Below are 19,716 nucleotides of genomic sequence, written 5' to 3' on the forward strand. Positions count from 1 at the left end.
AAATCTGCATTTCCCAGGATCGTGGGAAATAAATCCAAATTTCCCAAGAATTCCAGGGAATAAATCAGCATTTCCCGGAATTGTGGGAAATCTATCCACATTTCCCATAACTGTGGGAAATAAATCCGCATTTCCCATAATCGTGGGAAATAAATCCAAATTTCCCAAGAATTTTGAGGAATAAATCCAAATTTCCCAAGAATTTTGAGGAATAAATCCAAATTTCCCAAGAATTTTGGGGAATAAATCCAAATTTCCCAAGAATTTTGGGGAATAAATCCAAATTTCCCAAGAATTTTGAGGAATAAATCCAAATTTCCCAGAAACTGCGGAGCCGCTTGGCACCCGCCTCCCTCCCCGATGGAATTCCAGCCGGGCAGCGCCCTCTCCCTCTCCCTCCTCCTCCTGGCCGCCCTCATCCTCCCCTCCCTGTGCAAATCCCTCCCCGCCGGTTACCGGGAGCACGAGGATCCCCGGGAATCGCCGGGCCTGATCCGCTGCGGCGAGTACAGCAACCAGGTGCTGCCGGACGGGCGGTGCCGCGTGGTGGCCACGCTGCCGCAGGGCGACGAGCGGCGCTGCCCGGACCTGTTCCGCTGCACCGACGAGGTCTCCTTCTGGCTCCACGAGAACGAGGAGCGCAAGCAGCAGATCCTGGAGCTGCGGGAGCTGATCGCCGAGCTGCAGGAGGAGCTGCGACACCACCGGCACCGACTCAAGGCGCTGGAGGTGCAGGTGAGGGCTGGGTTGTGTCTGGGGTTCGGTTCTGGCTGCTGGGGTTTGGATCTGGAACGTTCCAGGGATCGTTTCCCCAATGTTGACCCCAAATCCTTGAGTTCCTTCCCATGGCTCCATCCTGGTCCCAAACCCCTGGAGGTGCAGGTGAGGGCTGGGTTGTGTCTGGGGGTTGGTTCTGTGGGCGGTTCTGGCTGCTGGGATTTGGATCTGGAACGTTCCAGGGATCGTTTCCCCAATGTTGACCCCAAATCCTTGAGTTCCTTCCCGTGGCTCCATCCTGGTCCCAAACCCCTGGAGGTCCAGGTGAGGGCCAGGCTGCTCCTCCCCCGGTGGTTCTGTGGGTGGTTCTGGCTGCTGGGATTTGGATCTGGAACGTTCCAGGGATCGTTTCCCCACCATCAACCCCAAATCCTTGAGTTCCTTCCCGTGGTTCCATCCCATTCCCAAAGCCCTGGAGATCCTAAGTAAATGCGTCCATGGAATTTTTTCCATTGGTGCTTCCAGCTCCTGGAGTTTGGCGGGTTTGGAATTTGAATTCCAGGGATAATTTTCCCAGCACCAATCCCAAATCTTCGAGTTTTATCCACAGAATCTCCTCCAACTTTGGAAGGGCAGTGGCTCCATCCCATTCCCAAAGCCCTGGAGATCCCAAGTAAGAGTGTCCAAAGAATTTTTTCCATGGGCCCTTCCAGTTCCTGGAGTTTGGCAGGGTTGGAATTTGGATCAGGAACGTTTCAGGGATCGTTTCCCCACCGTCAACCCCAAATCCTTGAGTTCCTTCCCAGGGAAGGCTGTGGTCCCATCCCATTCCCAAACCCCTGGAGGTGCAGGTGAGGGCCGGGCTGTGTCTGGGGTTTGGTTCTGTGGGCGGTTCTGGCTGCTAGGATTTGGATCTGGAATGTTCCAAGGATCGTTTCCCCAACGTTGACCCCAAATTCTTGAGTTCCTTCCCTTGGCTCCATCCCGGTCCCAAACCCCTGGAGGTGCAGGTGAGGGCCGGGTTGTATCTGGGGGTTGGTTCTGTGGGGGGTTCTGGCTGCTGGGATTTGGATCTGGAACGTTCCAGGGATCGTTTCCCCACCATCGACCCCAAATCCTTGAGTTCCTTCCTAGGAAAGGTTGTGGCTCCATCCCATTCCCAAAGCCATGGACATCCCAAGTGAGACCGTCCATGGAACTTTTTCCATGGGCGCTTCCAGCTCCTGGAATTGGGAAGGGTTGGAACCTGGATCAGGAACTTTCCAGGGATCATTTCCCCAGCGTCGACCCCAAATCCTTGAGTTTTATCCATGGAATCTCCTCCACCTTTGGAAGGGCAGTGGCTCCATCCCATCCCCAAAGCCCTGAAGATCCCAAGTAAAAACATCCATGGAATTTTTTCCATTGGTGCTTCCAGCTCCTGGGATTTGGCAGGGTTGGAATTTGCATTCCAGGGTTAATTTTCTCAAAACCAATCCCAAATCTTTGAGTTTTATCCATGGAATCTCCTCCACCTTTGGAAGGGCAGTGGCTCCATCCCATTCCCAAAGCCCTGGAGATCCCAAGTAAGAGTGTCCAAAGAATTTTTTCCATGGGCCCTTCCAGTTCCTGGAGTTTGGCAGGGTTGGAATTTGGATCAGGAACGTTCCAGGGATTGTTTCCCCACCATCAATCCCAAATCCTTGAGTTCCTTCCCAGGGAAGGCTGTGGCTCCATCCTGGTCCCAAACCCCTGGAGGTGCAGGTGAGGGCCGGGCTGCTCCTTTCCCGGTGGTTCTGTGGGTGGTTCTGGCTGCTGGGAATTGGATCTGGAATGTTCCAGGGATCGTTTCCCCACCGTCAATCCCAAATCCTTGAGTTCCTTCCCGTGGCTCCATCCCATTCCCAAAGCCCTGGAGGTGCAGGTGAGGGACGGGCTGATCCCCCGCCACCGTGGGGGTTTGGTTCTGTGGGCGGTTCTGGCTGCTGGGATTTGGATCTGGAACGTTCCAGGGATCGTTTCCCCAGCGTCAACCCCAAATCCTTGAGTTCCTTCCCGTGGCTCCATCCCATTCCCAAAGCCCTGGAGATCCCAAGTAAGCGTGTCCATGGGATTTTTTTCCATTGGTGCTTCCAGCTCCTGGCATTTGGCAGGGTTGGAACTGGGATTCCAGGATTAATTTTCTCAAAATCAGTCCCAAATTCTTGAGTTTTATCCATGGAATCTCCTCCACCTTTGGAAGGGCCGTGGCTCCATCCCATTCCCAAAGCCCTGGAGATCCCAAGTAAGAGTGTCCATGGAATTTTTTCCATGGGCCCTTCCAGTTCCTGGAGTTTGGCAGGGTTGGAATTTGGATCAGGAACGTTCCAGGGATTGTTTCCCCACCATCAACCCCAAATCCTTGAGTTCATTCCCGGGAAAGGTTGCAGCTCCATCCTGGTCCCAAACCCCTGGAGGTGCAGGTGAGGGCCAGGCTGCCCTTCCCCCGGTGGTTCTGTGGGTGGTTCTGGCTGCTGGGATTTGGATCTGGAACGTTCCAGGGATCGTTTCCCCACCGTCAATCCCAAATCCTTGAGTTCCTTCCCGTGGCTCCATCCCTTTCCCAAAGCCCTGGAGATCCCAAGTAAGAGTGTCCACGGAATTTTTTCCATGGGCCCTTCCAGCCTCTGGAATTTGGTAGGGTTGGAACGGGGATCAGGAACTTTCCAGGGATCATTTCCTCAGCACCAACCCCAAATCCTCGAGTTTTATCCATGGAACTCCCTCCAACTTTGGAAGGGCAGTGGATCCATCCCATTCCCAAAGCCCTGGAGATCCCAAGTAAGAGTGCCCAGGGGATTTTTCCCATTGGTGCTTCCAGCTCCTGGGATTTGGCAGGGCAGGAACTGGGATCAGGAACTTTCCAGGGATAATTTCCTCAGCACCAACCCCAAATCCTCGGGTTTTATCCATGGAATCTCCTCCACCTTTGGAAGGGCTGCGGATTCCTTGGTCAGGCCCACGGCGGGGATGGGGAAGCGGGGGTGGGGGAGGATTCCCAGGCTTCTCTGGGAATTTGGGAATTTCTGGATCAAGCCTGCTCTGCCATCCAAAGGGAACAAGGAGAGAGCGGCGCATTCCAGGTGGGATCCTGGAATCTGCTCTGGGAATCTCCTACCAGCTTCACCCTGGATTTTACACGGGATCCCAGCCTGGTTTTCCTGGAAAAAAGGAGGGAAAGGGATGTAATTGTCCTTAAGGGACATCCAGGGCTGGAATTCTCAGGATGAGGAGAGGCTGGAGAGCTGGGAATGTGCAGCTGGATCAGGGGAGGATCCAGGGAATGCTTGGAGCCTTTTCCAGAGGGAAAGGAGAGCTGGGATTTGGGCAAGGGCTGGAGGGGCAGGAGGCAGGGAATGGCTTCCAGTGGGAAAGGGGAGCTGGGGATTGTGGGATCTTGGGAAGGAATTCCCAGCTGGGCTGGGATTCCCAGAGAATCCCTGGATCCCTGGCAGTGTCCCAGGGTGGGTTTGGATCACCCTGGGATGGTGGGAAGTGTCCCTGGGATCATGGGATGGAAGGTCCATGGATCCCATCCCAAACCATTCCGGGATTCTGGGATCCAGGACACTCAGGATCCATCCCCAGGGATTTTTATGGAATTGGGGGATGGAAAAGGGAAGGGAGATCCTTCCTGGAGTCCTGAATTCCCAGGGAAGCCCCTGGATCCTGAAATTCCTTCTCAAGGAGGAGTCGGGATGGGGCTGGATGCAATGCCAGGCTGGGAGAGCTGGGAATGTGCAGCCGGATCAGGGGAGGATCCAGGGAATCCTTGGAGCCTTTTCCAGAGGGAAAGGAGAGCTGGGATTTGGGCAAGGGCTGGAGGGGCAGGAGACAGGGAATGGCTTCCAGTGGGAAAGGGGAGCTTGGGATTGTGGGATCTTGGGAAGGAATTCCCAGCTGGGCTGGGATTCCCAGAAAATCCCTGGACCCCTGGGAATGTCCAAGGAAAGGCCGGAGCACCCTGGGATGGTGGGAAGTGTCCCTGCCCATGGAACGGGACGAGCTGGAACATCCCGATGACGGAAGTGCTTGGAAAACATTCCCACATTCCCGGTACCCGCTCTTCCCTGCCCTCCATCGAATCCCAGGAATATCAACCCGGGTGGGATCCATGGGAATCCCAACCCCAACCCTCAGAATTCCAACCGCACTCCTTGGCATCTTTGATCCACCCAACCCCCCACACCTCGCTGTCATTCCCAATCCCACTTTTCCCGTTTTTCCCGTTTTTCCCCCCGCAGCAGGAGGAGGCGGCGGGGCGGAACCAGAGCCTGGTGCAGCGGCTGCAGGAGCTGGAGCAGCATTCCCGGGAATCCAGCACGCTGCAGCACATCCAGGCCACGCTGCTCTACGACATCCAGGCGCAGATCAACAACATCTCGGCCCTGGCCGACTGGGCCTGGCGCAACCCCAGCTGCCGGCACCCCGCCCACATCCGCCTGCAGGAGGAGATGCGGCACCCCGGTACCGGGATTGGGAATGGGAACGGGAATGGGGATGGGAGTGGGGATGGGGATGGGGATGGGGATGGGATTGGGAGTGGGAATGGGAATGGGAGTGGGAATGGGAATGGGAATGGGAATGGGAATGGGGATGGGATGGGGATGGGGATGGGGATGGGATGGGAGTGGGATTGGGGATGGGGATGGGATGGGAATGGGAATGGGAATGGGATGGGAATGGGATGGGGATGGGGATGGGGAATGGGAATGGGAATGGGAATGGGAATGGGAATGGGAATGGGGCTGGGAATGGGAATGGGAATGGGATGGGGATGGGAATGGGAATGGGAATGGGGATGGGAGTGGGGATGGGGATGGGGATGGGGATGGGGATGGGGATGGGGATGGGGATGGGGATGGGGATGGGGATGGGGATGGGATGGGGATGGGAATGGGAATGGGGATGGGAATGGGAATGGGGATGGGAATGGGATGGGAATGGGGATGGGAATGGGGATGGGATGGGGATGGGAATGGGATGGGGATGGGGATGGGGATGGGGATGGGAATGGGAGTGGGATTGGGGATGGGGATGGGAATGGGGATGGGGAATGGGGATGGGGATGGGGATGGGGATGGGGATGGGGATGGGAATGGGAATGGGGATGGGAATGGGAATGGGAATGGGAATGGGGATGGGAGTGGGGATGGGAATGGGATGGGGATGGGGATGGGGATGGGGATGGGGATGGGGATGGGGATGGGGATGGGAGTGGGGAATGGGGAATGGGAATGGGGATGGGAATGGGGATGGAATGGGATGGGGGATGGGGATGGGGATGGGGATGGGGATGGGGATGGGAGTGGGAATGGGGATGGGAGTGGGATGGGATGGGGATGGGGATGGGACGGGAATGGGAATGGGAATGGGAATGGGGATGGGGATGGGAGTGGGAATGGGAATGGGATGGGGATGGGAGTGGGAATGGGAGTGGGGATGGGAATGGGGATGGGAGTGGGGCAGGGAATGGGGTTGGGAGTGGGGTTGGGAATGGGGATGGGAATGGGAATGGGAATGGGAACGGGGATGGGAATGGGGATGGGATGGGATGGGATGGGATGGGAATGGGAGTGGGAGTGGGAGTGGGGATGGGATGGGGATGGGAATGGGAATGGGATTGGGGAATGGGAATGGGAGTGGAATGGGAATGGGAATGGGGATGGGGATGGGGTTGGAATGGGGATGGGGATGGGAATGGGAATGGGGATGGGAATGGGAATGGGAATGGGATGGGGAATGGGAGTGGGAATGGGGATGGGGATGGGAATGGGGATGGGGATGGGAATGGGGATGGGAATGGGGATGGGGATGGGAATGGGAATGGGGATGGGGATGGGGATGGGAATGGGGATGGGGATGGGAATGGGAATGGGGATGGGGCCGGGATGGGGATGGGGATGGGAATGGGGATAGGGATGGGGATGGGGATGGGGATGGGATGGGAATGGGGATGGGATGGGAGCGGGGTTGGGAATGGGGCCGGGATCGGGAATGGGATTGGGAATGCGGTTGGGAGTGGGGCCGGGAGTGGGGCTGGGAGTGGGAAGGGAATGGGAATGGGAATGGGGTCGGGAATGGGATCTGAATGGGATCGGTAATGGGAATGGGGCCGGGAGTGGGGCCGGGAATGGGGCCAGGAGTGGGGCCGGGAGTGGGAAGGGAATGGGGTTGGGAATGGAGCTGGGAATGGGATCTGAAATGGGATCGGTAATGGGAATGGGGCCGGGAGTGGGGACAGGAGTGGGGCCGAGAGTGGGGCTGGGAGTGGGAAGGGAATGGGATGGGATGGGAATGGGGCTGGGAGTGGGGTTGCGAATGGGATTGGGAATGGGATCGGGAATGGAGTTGGGATCCTGTTCCATCCTGCTTCCCTGGGGGCTTCCGTGGCTTTTCCGGCTCCGTGGGTGTGGGATGTGCTCAGGATCACACCTGGAGTTTGCCCAAATCCAGGGAATGTTTTCCATCCCAAAACCCCACAAAAAATCCCCCAAAATTTGCAGTTTTTACCATGAAAAAAATAATTTTTTCCACTTGAAAGTCCAACAACTTTCTGTAATTTTACTGGTTTTAGGGATTTTGCTTTTCTTTTTCCCCAAGTTTTTGGTTCTTTTCCCCGGAATAATTTGGGATTCTCCCAGGAATAATTCCAAATTTTTCCTGGAATCATTTGGGATTCTCACCAGAATAGTTTGGGATTCTCCCTGGAATAATTTCAGATTCTTCCTGGAATGTTTTGTGATTCTCCCCAGAATAATTTCAGATTTTCCCTGGAATAATTTGGGATTCTCCCCAGAATAATTTGGGATTCTCCCTGGAATATTTTTGGATTCTCCCTGGGATAACTTCACATTTTCCCTGGAATAATTTCAGATTTTCCCTGGAATAATTTGGGATTCTCCCCAGAATAATTTCAGATTTTCCCTGAAATCATTTTGGGATTCTCCCTGGAATAATTTCAGATTTTCCCTGGAATAGTTTATGATTCTCCCCAGAGTAACTTGGGATTATCCCTGGAATAATTTCAGATTCTTCCTGGAATGTTTTGTGATTCTCCCCAGAATAATTTCAGATTTTCCCTGGAATAGTTTGGGATTCTCCCCAGACTAATTTGGGATTATCCCTGGAATAATTTCCTGGAATATTTTGGGATTCTCCCCGGAATAATTTCAGATTCTTCCTGGAATATTTTGGGATTCTCCCTGGGATAACTTCACATTTTCCCTGGAATAATTTCAGATTTCCCCTGGAATAGTTTGTGCTTCTCCCCAGACTAATTTGGGATTTTCCCTGGAATATTTTGGGATTCTCCCTGGGATAACTTCAGATTTTCCCTGGAATAATTTCAGATTTTCCCTGGAATAGTTTGGGATTCTCCCCGGAGTAATTTGGGATTCTCCCTGGAATATTTTGGGTTTCTCCCTGGAATAATTTCAGATTTTCCCTGGAATAGTTTGGGATTCTTCCCAGAATAATTTCAGATATTCCCTAGAATATTTTGTGATTCTCCCCGGAATAATTTCAGATTCTTCCTGGAATATTTTGGGATTCTCCCTGGGATAACTTCACATTTTCCCTGGAATAATTTCCCCAGAATAATTTCAGATTTTCCCTGGTATATTTTATGATTCTCCCCAGAATAATTTCACATTTTCCCTGAAATCATTTGGGATTCTACCTGAAATAATTTCAGATTTTCCCTGGAATATTTTGTGATTCTCCCCAGACTAATTTGGGATTTTCCCTGGAATCATTTGGGATTCTCCCCAGAATAATTTGGGATTCTCCCCGGAATAATTTGGGATTCTCCCTGGAATATTTTGGGATTCTCCCTGGGATAGCTTCACATTTTCCCTGGAATAATTTCAGATTTTCCCCAGAATAATTTGGAATTCACCCCAGAATAATTTCAGATTCTCCATGGAATAATTTCAAATTCTTCCTGGAATATTTTGGGATTCTCCCTGGAATAATTTCAGATTTTCCCTGGAATAGTTTATGATTCTCCCCAGAATAATTTGGGATTCACCCTGGAATAATTTCAGATTTTCCCTGGAATAGCTTGTGATTCTCCCCAGAGTAATTTGGGATTCTCCCTGGAATAATTTCAGATTTTCCCTGGAATATTTTGTGATTCTCCGCAGACTAATTTGGGATTTTCCCTGGAATATTTTTGGATTCTCCCTGGGATAACTTCACATTTTCCCTGGAATAATTTGGGATTCTCCCCAGAATAATTTCAGATTTTCCCTGAAATCATTTGGGATTCTCCCTGGAATAATTTCAAATTTTCCCTGGAATATTTTGTGATTCTCCCCAGAATAATTTGGGATTCTCCCTGGAATATTTTATGATTCTCCCCGGAATAATTTCAGATTTTCCCTGGAATAATTTGGGATTCTCCCCAGACTAATTTGGGATTCTCCCTGGAATATTTTGGGATTCTCCCTGGGATAACTTCACATTTTCCCCAAAATAATTCCACATTTTCCCTGAAACAATCCCCTTTAACCTCTAGAAAACTCTAGAAAAACCCCCCATGGCCAGTCAATCCCGTACCCCCATTACCAAAATCCCCCCCAGAACCACCAAATCCCGGAATTTTCCTTTCCCCCAACTTTTTCCCGTTTATGGCACAACCCATAACCGCCTCTCTCTTTCCATCCCCATTCCCAGAAATCAAACACGGCCGGAATTGTCCCATCGACTGCGCGTCCGTCTACGCCAACGGGCTCCGGCGATCCGGGATTTACAGCATCCTGCCCTCGGTGCGCGGCGTTCCCATCGAGGTCCTCTGCGAGATGGACACGGAAGGTCCGGAATTCCACAGGGATTCCGGTGTTTTTCTTGGATCCCGGCGATTCCAGGGGTGGTTGGGAGCTGGGGAGGTTCCGTTGTCCTCGGAGGGTTTGGGAAATGCTCAGGTGGGAATTTCGGGCTGTGGACGGAGTTGGAGGGATGATCCCGGCGGGTTTTGTCCGGATATTCCGGGATTTGAGTTCAAAGCGGAGGGAATCCGAAATCCTGGAATGGTTTGGGTGGGAAAGGGCCTCAAATCCCGTCCTGTTCCAATCCCGACACCTCCCACTATCCCAGGGGGTTCCAGCTTTTCCTTGGACACTGCCAGGGATCCAGGGATTCTCTGGGAATTCCAGCCCAGCCAGGAATTCCTTCCCAAGATCCCCAAATCCCCAAATTCCCAAATCCCGACCCTCTGGCCGTTCCCTGTCCTGCCATTCCAGGCCCTTTTCCCAAATCCCTCTCCAGCTCTCCTGGGTTGGATCCAGCCCCATCCCAGCTCCTCCTTGGGAAGGAATTTCAGGATCCAGGGAATTCCCTGGGAATTGGGGACTCCAGGAAGGGTCTCCCTTCCCTTTTCCATCCCCCAATTCCATAAAAATCCCTGGGGATGGATCCTGAGTGTCCTGGATCCCAGAATCCCGGGATGGTTTGGGATGGGATCCATGGAGCTTCCATCCCATGATCCCAGGGACACTTCCCACCATCCCAGGGTGATCCAAACCCACCCTGGGGCACTGCCAGGGATCCAGGGATTCTCTGGGAATCCCAGCCCAGCCGGGAATTCCTTCCCAAGATCCCGCAATCCCAAGCTCCCCTTTCCCACTGGAAGCCATTCCCTGCCTCCTGCCCCTCCATCCTTCATCCCAAATCCCAAATCCCAGCTCTCCTGGACAATTCCAGGGATTCAAATTCCGCTTTTGGCCGACGGATCTGTCTGGGACTCTCCGGATTTTCCCCGGATTTTCCCTGGATTTTCCCTGGATTTTCCCTGGATTTTCCCTGGATTTTCCCTGGATTTTCCCCAGATTTCCCCTGGATTTTCCCTGGATTTTCCCCTTTTCCCAGCAGGGGGTGGCTGGACCGTCATCCAGAGGCGCCAGGACGGATCCGTGGATTTCAACCGGACCTGGAACGAGTACAAGGAAGGATTCGGGGACCTGAATGGGGAATTCTGGCTGGGCAACGACAACATCCACAGGATGACGAGCCAAGGGGATTATTCCCTGCGGATCGACCTGGAAGACTGGAATAACAAACACAAGCACGCCTTCTACCAGGTCTTCAGGTAAAATTCCCGGGATTTCAGACCCTGAGACGATGGGAATTCCGTCCAGGGAGGATTCCGGGCTGAGATCGGTCTCTCCTTCTCTTCCCACCTGGATTTCATCCCAATTTTGGGATGAAAGCTGAGATAAAATTGGGGAATTTGTGGCATCATCCGGCCACGCCCGAATTCCAAATCCATGGGAGGAAGGAGGTGGAGGATTCCCATGGATAATCCCTGGCTTCTCCCTCGTTTTTTTCTGGCCCCAGTTGCTGAGCTCCATGCCCAAATTCCAAGGATTTTCAGGAATTTGCCCCAAAATTCCTCAAAGGGACTCAAAAATTTTCCTGGTTTGGAATTTTGGCGTCTCCGCTCATTTATTTCCCGGAATCCTTTGGAATTTCCAGTCCTTCCCCTCTTCCTGTGTTTTATTTTTCCCGCTGCCTCAGCCGCATCCTGGATTATTCCAGAGTGACCAGGAGTGTCTGGATTGTTCCAGAGAATCCCATTGCCTGTTTCTCCTGGGAATTCTCCGGGGTCCTGAAATCCTGGAATGCTTTGGGTGGGAAGGGACATTTCCAGCCTCATCCCAGTCCATGGGCAGGGACACTTCCCATGATCCCAGGCTGATCCAAACCCACCCTGGGGCACTGCCAGGGATCCAGGGATTCTCTGGGAATTCCAGCCCAGACGGGAATTCCTTCCCAAGATCCCACAATCCCAAGCTCCCCTTTCCCACTGGAAGCCATTCCCTGCCTCCTGCCCCTCTCTCCAGCCCTTGCCCAAATCCCAGCTCTCCTTTCCCTCTGGAAAAGGCTCCAAGGATTCCCTGGATCCTTCCCTGATCCAGCTGCACATTCCCAGCTCTCCCAGCCTGGCATTGGATCCAAACCCATCCTGATTCATCCTTGAGAAGGAATTTTGGGATCCAGGGGTTTCCCTGGGAATTGGGGACTCCAGGAAGGGTCTCCCTTCATTTTTCCATCCCCCAATTCCATAAAAAATCCCTCAGGATGGATCCTGAGTGTCCTGGATCCCAGAATCCCGGAATGGTTTGGGATGGGATCCCTGGAGCTTCCATCCCATGATCCCAGGGACACTTCCCACCATCCCAGGGTGATCCAAACCCACCCTGGGGCACTGCCAGGGATCCAGGGATTCTCTGGGAATCCCAGCCCAGCCGGGAATCCCTTCCCAAGGAGAACAACCCCTCCTCATCCCTGACTTTTTGAGGAGGTAAATCCCAGCAGCCGGAGCCGCCAACGCCTCAGGAATGCCCGATCCCCTGGGGCGGCAAAAATTCCGACGGAATTCCGACAATCCCGCGGAAAAATTCCTCATTTTTCCCCCCCTCCCCACAGCATCGAGGATGAGGAAAACTTCTACCGGCTGCACGTGGACGGGTTCAGCGGCACGGTGGAGGATTCCTTCGCCTGGTACCACGACAAGAGGAGCTTCAGCACTCCGGATTCCGGGAATGTCTGCGCCGAGATCTCCCACGGGGGCTGGTGGTACCACCAGTGCTTCTTCTCCAACCTCAACGGCGTCTACTACAAGGTGAGTGGCTCCAGGGAATTCCGGGAATGGTTTTTTGACCCCTTGGTTGGAGATTTTTTAAATTTTTTTTACACACCATCCCACAAGATGGGTGGGATGGAAATCGGGGAAGAGCGGGGTGGAGAGGGTGGGAGGTGGGGAGGGAGGGTGTTGGTCCTGGAATTGTGGAATTGTCGAGGTTGGAAAGGTTCTCCGGGGTGGAATCCAAGAATTCCCAACATTCCCAATCCTGCCCTGGGCTGGAAAACGCTTTCCAGGCAGGAATGATTCCGAAAATCCCATAAACCACTCCTGGCATAGTTGGATGCCATCCCTCATTCCCTGGGAGATCATTCCGGAATTGTTGAGGTTGGAAAGGTTCTCCAGGGCTGAATCCAAGCATTCCCAGCATTTCCAGCTGGGACTCCAGGAAGGGTCTCCCTTCCCTTTTCCATCCCAGAATTCCATTAAAATCCCCCTGGATGGATCCTGAGTGTCCTGGATCCCAAGATCCCGGAACGGTTTGGGATGGGATCCATGGACCTTCAACCCCATGATCCTTGTGTCCTCCCAAATCCCTCCAGGAATGGGAAATCTGGGCTGGAAAACCCTTTCCAGGCAGGAATGATTCCCAAAATCCAACAAAACCTCCCCTGGCACAGCTGGATCCCATACCTCATTCCCTGGGAGATCATTCCAGAATTCTTGAAGTTCTCCAGGGCTGAATCCCAGCATTCCCAACATTTCTGATCGTGACACTGATCCGTGTCCTCCCAAATCCACAGGGATTTAAATCCCTCCAGAAATGGGGAATCTGATCCTGGCCTGGGCTGGAAAACCCTTTCCAGGCACGAATGATTCCCAAAATCCCATAAACCTCCCCTGGCATGGCTGGATCCCATCCCTCATTCCCAGGGAGATCATTCCGGAATTGTTGAAGTTGGAAAGGTTCTCCAGGGCTGAATCCAAGCATTCCCAGAATTTTTGATCCGACCACTGATGCGTGTCTTCCCAAATCCCTCCAAGAGTGGGAAATCTGGGCTGGAAAACCCTTTCCAGGCAGGAATGATTCCCAAAATCCCATAAACCTCCCCTGGCACGGCTGGATCCCATCCCTCATACCCTGGGAGATCATTCCGGAATTGATGGGGTTGGAAAAGTTCTCTCAGGACGAATCCAAGCATTCCCAGCATTTCCAATCCTGCTGCTGGAAAACCCTTTCCAGGCAGGAATGATTCCCAAAATCCCATAAACCACCCCAGGCACTGCTGGATCCCATCCCTCATTCCCTGGGAGATCATTCCGGAATTGTCGAGGTTGGAAAAGTTCTCCAGGGTGGAATCCAAGCATTCCCAACATTTCTGATCCCAACACAGATCCGTGTCCTCCCAAATCCCTCCAGGAATGGGAAATCTGGGCTGGAAAACCCTTTCCAGGCAGGAATGATTCCCAAAATCCCACTAAACCTCCCCTGGCACTGCTGGATCCCATCCCTCATTCCCAGGGAGATCATTCCAGAATTCTTGAAGTTCTCCATGGCTGAATCCAAGCATTCCCAGCATTCCCAATCCTGACACTGATCCGTGTCCTCCCAAATCCACAGGGATTTAAATCCCTCCAAGAATGGGGAATCTGATCCTGGCCTGGGCTGGAAAACCCTTTCCAGGCAGGAATTACTCCCAAAATCCCATAAACCACTCCTGGCACTGCTGGATCCCATCCCTCATTCCCGGGGAGATCATTCCGGAATTGTTGAGGTTGGAGAAGTTCTCCAGGGCTGAATCCAAGCATTCCCAGTATTTTTGATCCCAACACAGATCCGTGTCCTCCCAAATCCCTCCAGGAATGGGAAATCTGGGCTGGAAAACCCTTTCCAGGCAGGAATGATTCCCGAAATCCAACTAAACCTCCCCTGGCGCAGCTGGATCCCATCCCTCATTCCCGGGGAGATCATTCCGGAATTGTTGAGGTTGGAAAAGTTCTCTGAGGACGAATCCAAGCATTCCCAGAATTTCCAGCTGGGACTCCAGGAAGGGTCTCCCTTCCCTTTTCCATCCCAGAATTCCATTAAAATCCCCCTGGATGGATCCTGAGTGTCCTGGATCCCAGAATCCCAGAATGGTTTGGGATGGGATCCATGGAGCTTCAATCCCATGATCCTTGTGTCCTCCCAAATCCCTCCAGGAATGGGAAATCTGGGCTGGAAAACCCTTTCCAGGCAGGAATGATTCCCAAAATCCCATAAACCATCTCAGGCACTGCTGGATCGCATCCCTCATTCCCTGGGAGATCATTCCAGAATTGTTGAAGTTCTCCAGGGCTGAATCCAAGCATTCCCAGAATTCCCTGACACTGATCCGTGTCCTCCAGACTCCACAGGGATTTAAATCCCTCCAGGAATGGGGAATCTGATCCTGGCCTGGAAAACTCTTTCCAGGCAGGAATGATTCCCAAAATCCCATAAACCTCCCCAGGCACTGCTGGATCCCATCCCTCATTCCCTGGGAGATCATTCCGGAATTGTTGCGGTTGGAAAAGTTCTCCAGGGTGGAATCCAAGCATTCCCAACATTCCCAATCCTGACACTGATCCGTGTCCTCCCAAATCCCTCCAGGAATGGGAGATCTGGGCTGGAAAACCCTTTCCAGGCAGGAATGATTCCCAAAATCCCATAAACCACCCCAGGCACTGCTGGATCCCATCCCTCATTCCCTGGGAGATCATTCCAGAATTGTTGGGGTTGGAAAGGTTCTCCAGGGCTGAATCCAAGCATTCTCCCAGGGAATGAGGGATGGGATGGAGGGAACGCCCTCCAGCCGTGCCTGGGGTGGTTTATGGGATTTTGGGAATCATTCCTGCCTGGAAAAGGTTTTCCAGCCCAGAGCAGGATCAGATTTCCCATTCCTGGAGGGATTTGGGAGGACACAAGGATCATGGGATTGAAGGTCTGTGGATCCCATCCCAAACCATTCCGGGATTCTGGGATCCAGGACACTCAGGATCCATCCAGAGGGATTTTTATGGAATTGGGGGATGGAAAAGGGAAGGGAGACCCTTCCTGGAGTCCCCAATTCCCAGGGAATTCCCTGGATCCTGAAATTCCTTCCCAAGTAGGAGCTGGGATGGGGCTGGATCCAAGCCAGGAGAGCTGGAGAGGGATTTGGGAAAAGGGCCTGGAATGGCAGCACAGGGAACGGCTCCCACCATGGCCAGAGGGTCGGGATTTGGGGATTTGGGAATTCCCAGCTGGGCTGGAATTCCCAGAGAATCCCTGGATCCCTGGCAGTGCCCCAGGGTGGGTTTGGATCACCCTGGGATGGTGGGAAGTGTCCCTGGGATCATGGGATGGAAGGTCCATGGATCCCATCCCAAACCATTCCGGGATTCTGGGATCCAGGACACTCAGGATCCATCCTGAGGGATTTTTATGGAATTGGGGGATGGAAAAGGGAAGGGAGACCCTTCCTGGAGTCCCAGCTGGAAATCCTGGGAATGCTGGGATTCCACCCTGGAGAACTTTTCCAACCCCAACAATTCCGGAATGATCTCCCAGGGAATGAGGGATGGGATCCAGCTGTGCCAGGGGTGGTTTATGGGATTTTGGGAATCATTCCTGCCTGGAAAGGGTTTCCCAGCCCAGGCCAGGATCAGATTCCCCATTCCTGGATGGATTTAAATCCCTGTGGATTTGGGAGGACACGGATCAGTGTCAGGATTGGGAATGCTGGGATTCCACCATGGAGAACTTCTCCAACCCCAAAAATTCCGGAATGATCTCCCAGTGTTTTTTAATGTTTGTTTTTTGGGGTTTTTCATTGTATCAATAATTTACTTTTTACTGATGATGATGTTTTAATGGGTTTTTTTTATGTTTGTATTTTTGGGGGATTTTGTATCAATAATTTTTTTTATTATTTTTATTATTTTTATTATTTTTTAAAATTTATTATTATTTTAATTTGTTATTTTTCACTGATGATGATGTTTTATTTGGGGTCTTTATATGTTTGGGTTTTTGGGGTTTTTAATTGTATTATTAATTTATTTTTCACTGATTATGATGTTTTAATTGGTTTATTTTTATGTTTGTATTTTTTAGTGGTTTTCTGTATTTTATTATTATTATTATTATTATTGATATTATTTTTATTATTATTTTTATTAATTATTTTTTACTGATTTCAATGTTTTTATGGGGTTTTTACATGTTTGTATTTTGGGGTTTTTCATTGTATTAATAATTAAGTTTTCACTGATGATGTTTTTATGGGTTTATTTTTATATTTGTATTTTGGGGTTTTCCGTTGTATCATTAATTTATTTTTCACTGATGATGATGTTTTAATGGGGTTTTTTTAGTATCATTTTCCGTTTAAAAAAAAAATATTATTTATTTATTTTTTACTAATTATGATCTTTTAAATGTTTTTTTAAAATGTTTGTATTTGGGGGTTTTTCATTGTATCATTAATTTATTTTTCACTGATTATGAAGTTTTAATTGGTTTTTTTATGTTTGCATTTTGTGGGTTTTGTTGTATTTTTAAATTATTATTTATTATTATTATTTTTTTTTTTTAATTTTTATTTTTATTTTTATTTTTATTTTTATTTTTATTTTTATTATTTTTATTATTTTTATTTATTATCTTTTACTAATTTCGATTTTTTATGGGGCTTTTTACATGTTTGTATTTTGGGGTTTTTCATTGTATTATGAATTTATTTTTCACTGATTATGATGTTTTAATAGGTTTATTTTTATGTTTGTATTTTTTAGTGTTTTTTTGTATTTTTAAAATATTATTATTATTATTATTATTATTATTATTATTATTATTATTATTATTATTATTGATATCATTTTTTATTGTTTTTATTTATTATTTTTTACTGATTTCGATTTTTTATGGGGCTTTTTACATGTTTGTATTTTGGGCTTTTTCATCGTATGATTAACTTATTTTTCAATGATGATGATGTTTTAATAGGTTTATTTTTATGTTTGTATTTTTTAGTGTTTTTTTGTATTTTATTAATATTATTATTAGTATTAGTATTGTTATTGATATTGATATTATTGATATTATTTTATTATTATTTTTATTTATTATCTTTTACTAATTTCGATTTTTTATGGGGCTTTTTATATGTTTGTATTTTGGGGTTTTTCATTGTATTATTAACTTATTTTTCACTGATTATGATGTTTTAATAGGTTTATTTTTATGTTTGTATTTTTTAATGGTTTATTATTATTATTATTATTATTATTATTATTATTATTATTATTATTGGTATTATTTTTTATTATTACTTTTATTTATCATTTTTTACTAATTTCGATTTTTTATGGGGCTTTTTATATGTTTGTATTTTGGGGTTTTTCATTGTATTATTAATTTATATTTCACTGATTATGATCTTTTAATTGGTTCTTTTTATGTTTGTATTTTGGTGGTTTTCATTGTATTAATAATTAATTTTTCACTGATTATGAAATTTTAATTGGTTTTTTTATGTTTGTATTTTGGGGGGTTTTGTTGTATTATGATTTAAAATTTTTTTTTACTCTTTTTGATACTTTCATGGGGTTTTTTATGTTTGTATTTTGAGTTTTTTCATTGTATTAATAATTAATTTTTCACTGAATATGATGTTTTAATTGGTTTATTTTTATGTTTGTATTTTTTAGTGGTTTTTTTGTATTTTTAAATTATTATTATTATTATCATTATCATTATTGATATTATTTTTATTATTATTTTTATTTATTATTTTTTACTAATTTCAATTTTTTATGGGGCTTTTTACACGTTTGTATTTTGGGGTTTTTCATTAATTTCTTTTCACTCCTGCTGATCTTTTAACAGGATTTTTTTACTGTTTGTAATTTGCTTTTTTTGCTCCATTTTGGGTCGTTTTCACCCCATTTTGCCGTTTTCCCACCATTCCTGACCTCCCTTCCCTCCCCTCAGGGCGGCCGCTATTCCATCAAGAACCGGAAGATGCTGGGCCCGGACGGGATCGTCTGGTATTCCTGGAAGGACACGGATTATTATTCCCTGCGGAAGGTGGTGATGATGATCCGGCCCCGCGCATTCCGGCCACACCTCTCCCCGTGAGCCGGCCCGAATCCCGGGAATGCCGGGACTGGGAATGGCGCCATGAACGGATTTGGGGTGGGACGGAGCAAAGTTGGAGATGTGGATGGGGTTTGTGGGAATGGATCCGGCCGGGATCTGAGTGGGATCGATCGGAGTGGTGCTGGGAATGGGGAAGGGAATGGATCCGACCGGGATCCAAATGTCCTGGGAATGGGGAAGGGAATGGATCCGGCCGGGATCCAAAACTCCTGGGAATGGGGAAGGGAATGGATCCAGCTGGGATCCAAAACTCCTGGGAATGGGGAAGGGAATGGATCCAACCAGGATCCAAATGTCCTGGGAATGGGGAAGGGAATGGATCCAACTGGGACCCAAATGTCCTGGGAATGGGGAAGGGAATGGATCCAACTGGGATCCAAATGTCCTGGGAATGGGGAAAGGAATGGATCCAACCAGGTCCCAGATCTCCTGGGAATGGGGAAGGGAATGGATCCAACTGGGATCTGATGGGGATCGATCGGAGTGCTCCTGGGAATGGGGAAGGGAATGGATCCAGCTGGGATCCAAATGTCCTGGGAATGGGGAAGGGAATGGATCCAACCAGGATCCAGATCTCCTGGGAATGGGGAAGGGAATGGATCTGACCGGGATCCAGATCTCCCGGAAATATGGAGGTGATTCCTGGGAAGGGAATGGATCCAGCTGGGATCCAAATGTCCTGGGAATGGGGAAGGGAATGGATCCAACTGGGACCCAAATCTCCTGGGAATGGGGAAGGGAATGGATCCAACCGGGACCCAAATCTCCTGGGAATGTGGAGGTGATTCCTGGGAAGGGAATGGATCCAGCTGGGATCCAACTGGGAATTGATCCAAGTGCTCCAATGTGGGAGATCTCCTGGGAATGTGGAAGGGAATGGATCCAACCGGGACCCAAATCTCCTGGGAATGTGGACGGGATTCCTGGGAAGGGAATGGATCCAACCAGGACCCAAATCTCCTGGGAATGTGGAGTTGATTCCTGGGAAGGGCATTCCCAAGACTAAATCCAGGTGTTTGGGTGCTGGAAATCAGCTCCAGGCTGGTCCACGTGGAGCTCCGTGACCACCAACCCAACGGAACTTCCCAAGGGAAGCGATGGAAGCGCTCCTGGGGGGATTTTCCACCTGGGATTGGGTGGAGCAGCTTTTATTCCCGAGGATCTGCATCCCACTTCCAAAGATCCCGAAGATCCGCGAGCGCAGGGACGCACGGAATCGGCTCTGAGGAGA

The 19,716-nt window shown here is 49.4% G+C and overlaps 1 protein-coding gene across 1 annotated transcript; it reads left to right on the plus strand.

Annotated features, from left to right (window-relative positions):
• Positions 1-360: 360 nt before the first annotated feature.
• Positions 361-18,464, plus strand: LOC311151297 (angiopoietin-4-like; the record flags this gene model as incomplete). Its single annotated transcript, XM_084201647.1, has 6 exons — positions 361-735; positions 4,980-5,202; positions 9,415-9,552; positions 10,609-10,825; positions 12,166-12,361; positions 18,318-18,464. The coding sequence occupies 6 exons, from the start codon at positions 361-363 to the stop codon at positions 18,462-18,464; spliced, it is 1,296 nt and encodes a 431-aa protein (XP_084057773.1).
• Between the last annotated feature and the right edge of the window lie 1,252 nt (positions 18,465-19,716).

The sequence above is a fragment of the Fringilla coelebs genome (assembly GCF_963513975.1).
Source record: "Fringilla coelebs genome assembly, chromosome: 3".
Taxonomy (NCBI): Eukaryota; Metazoa; Chordata; class Aves; order Passeriformes; family Fringillidae; genus Fringilla; species Fringilla coelebs.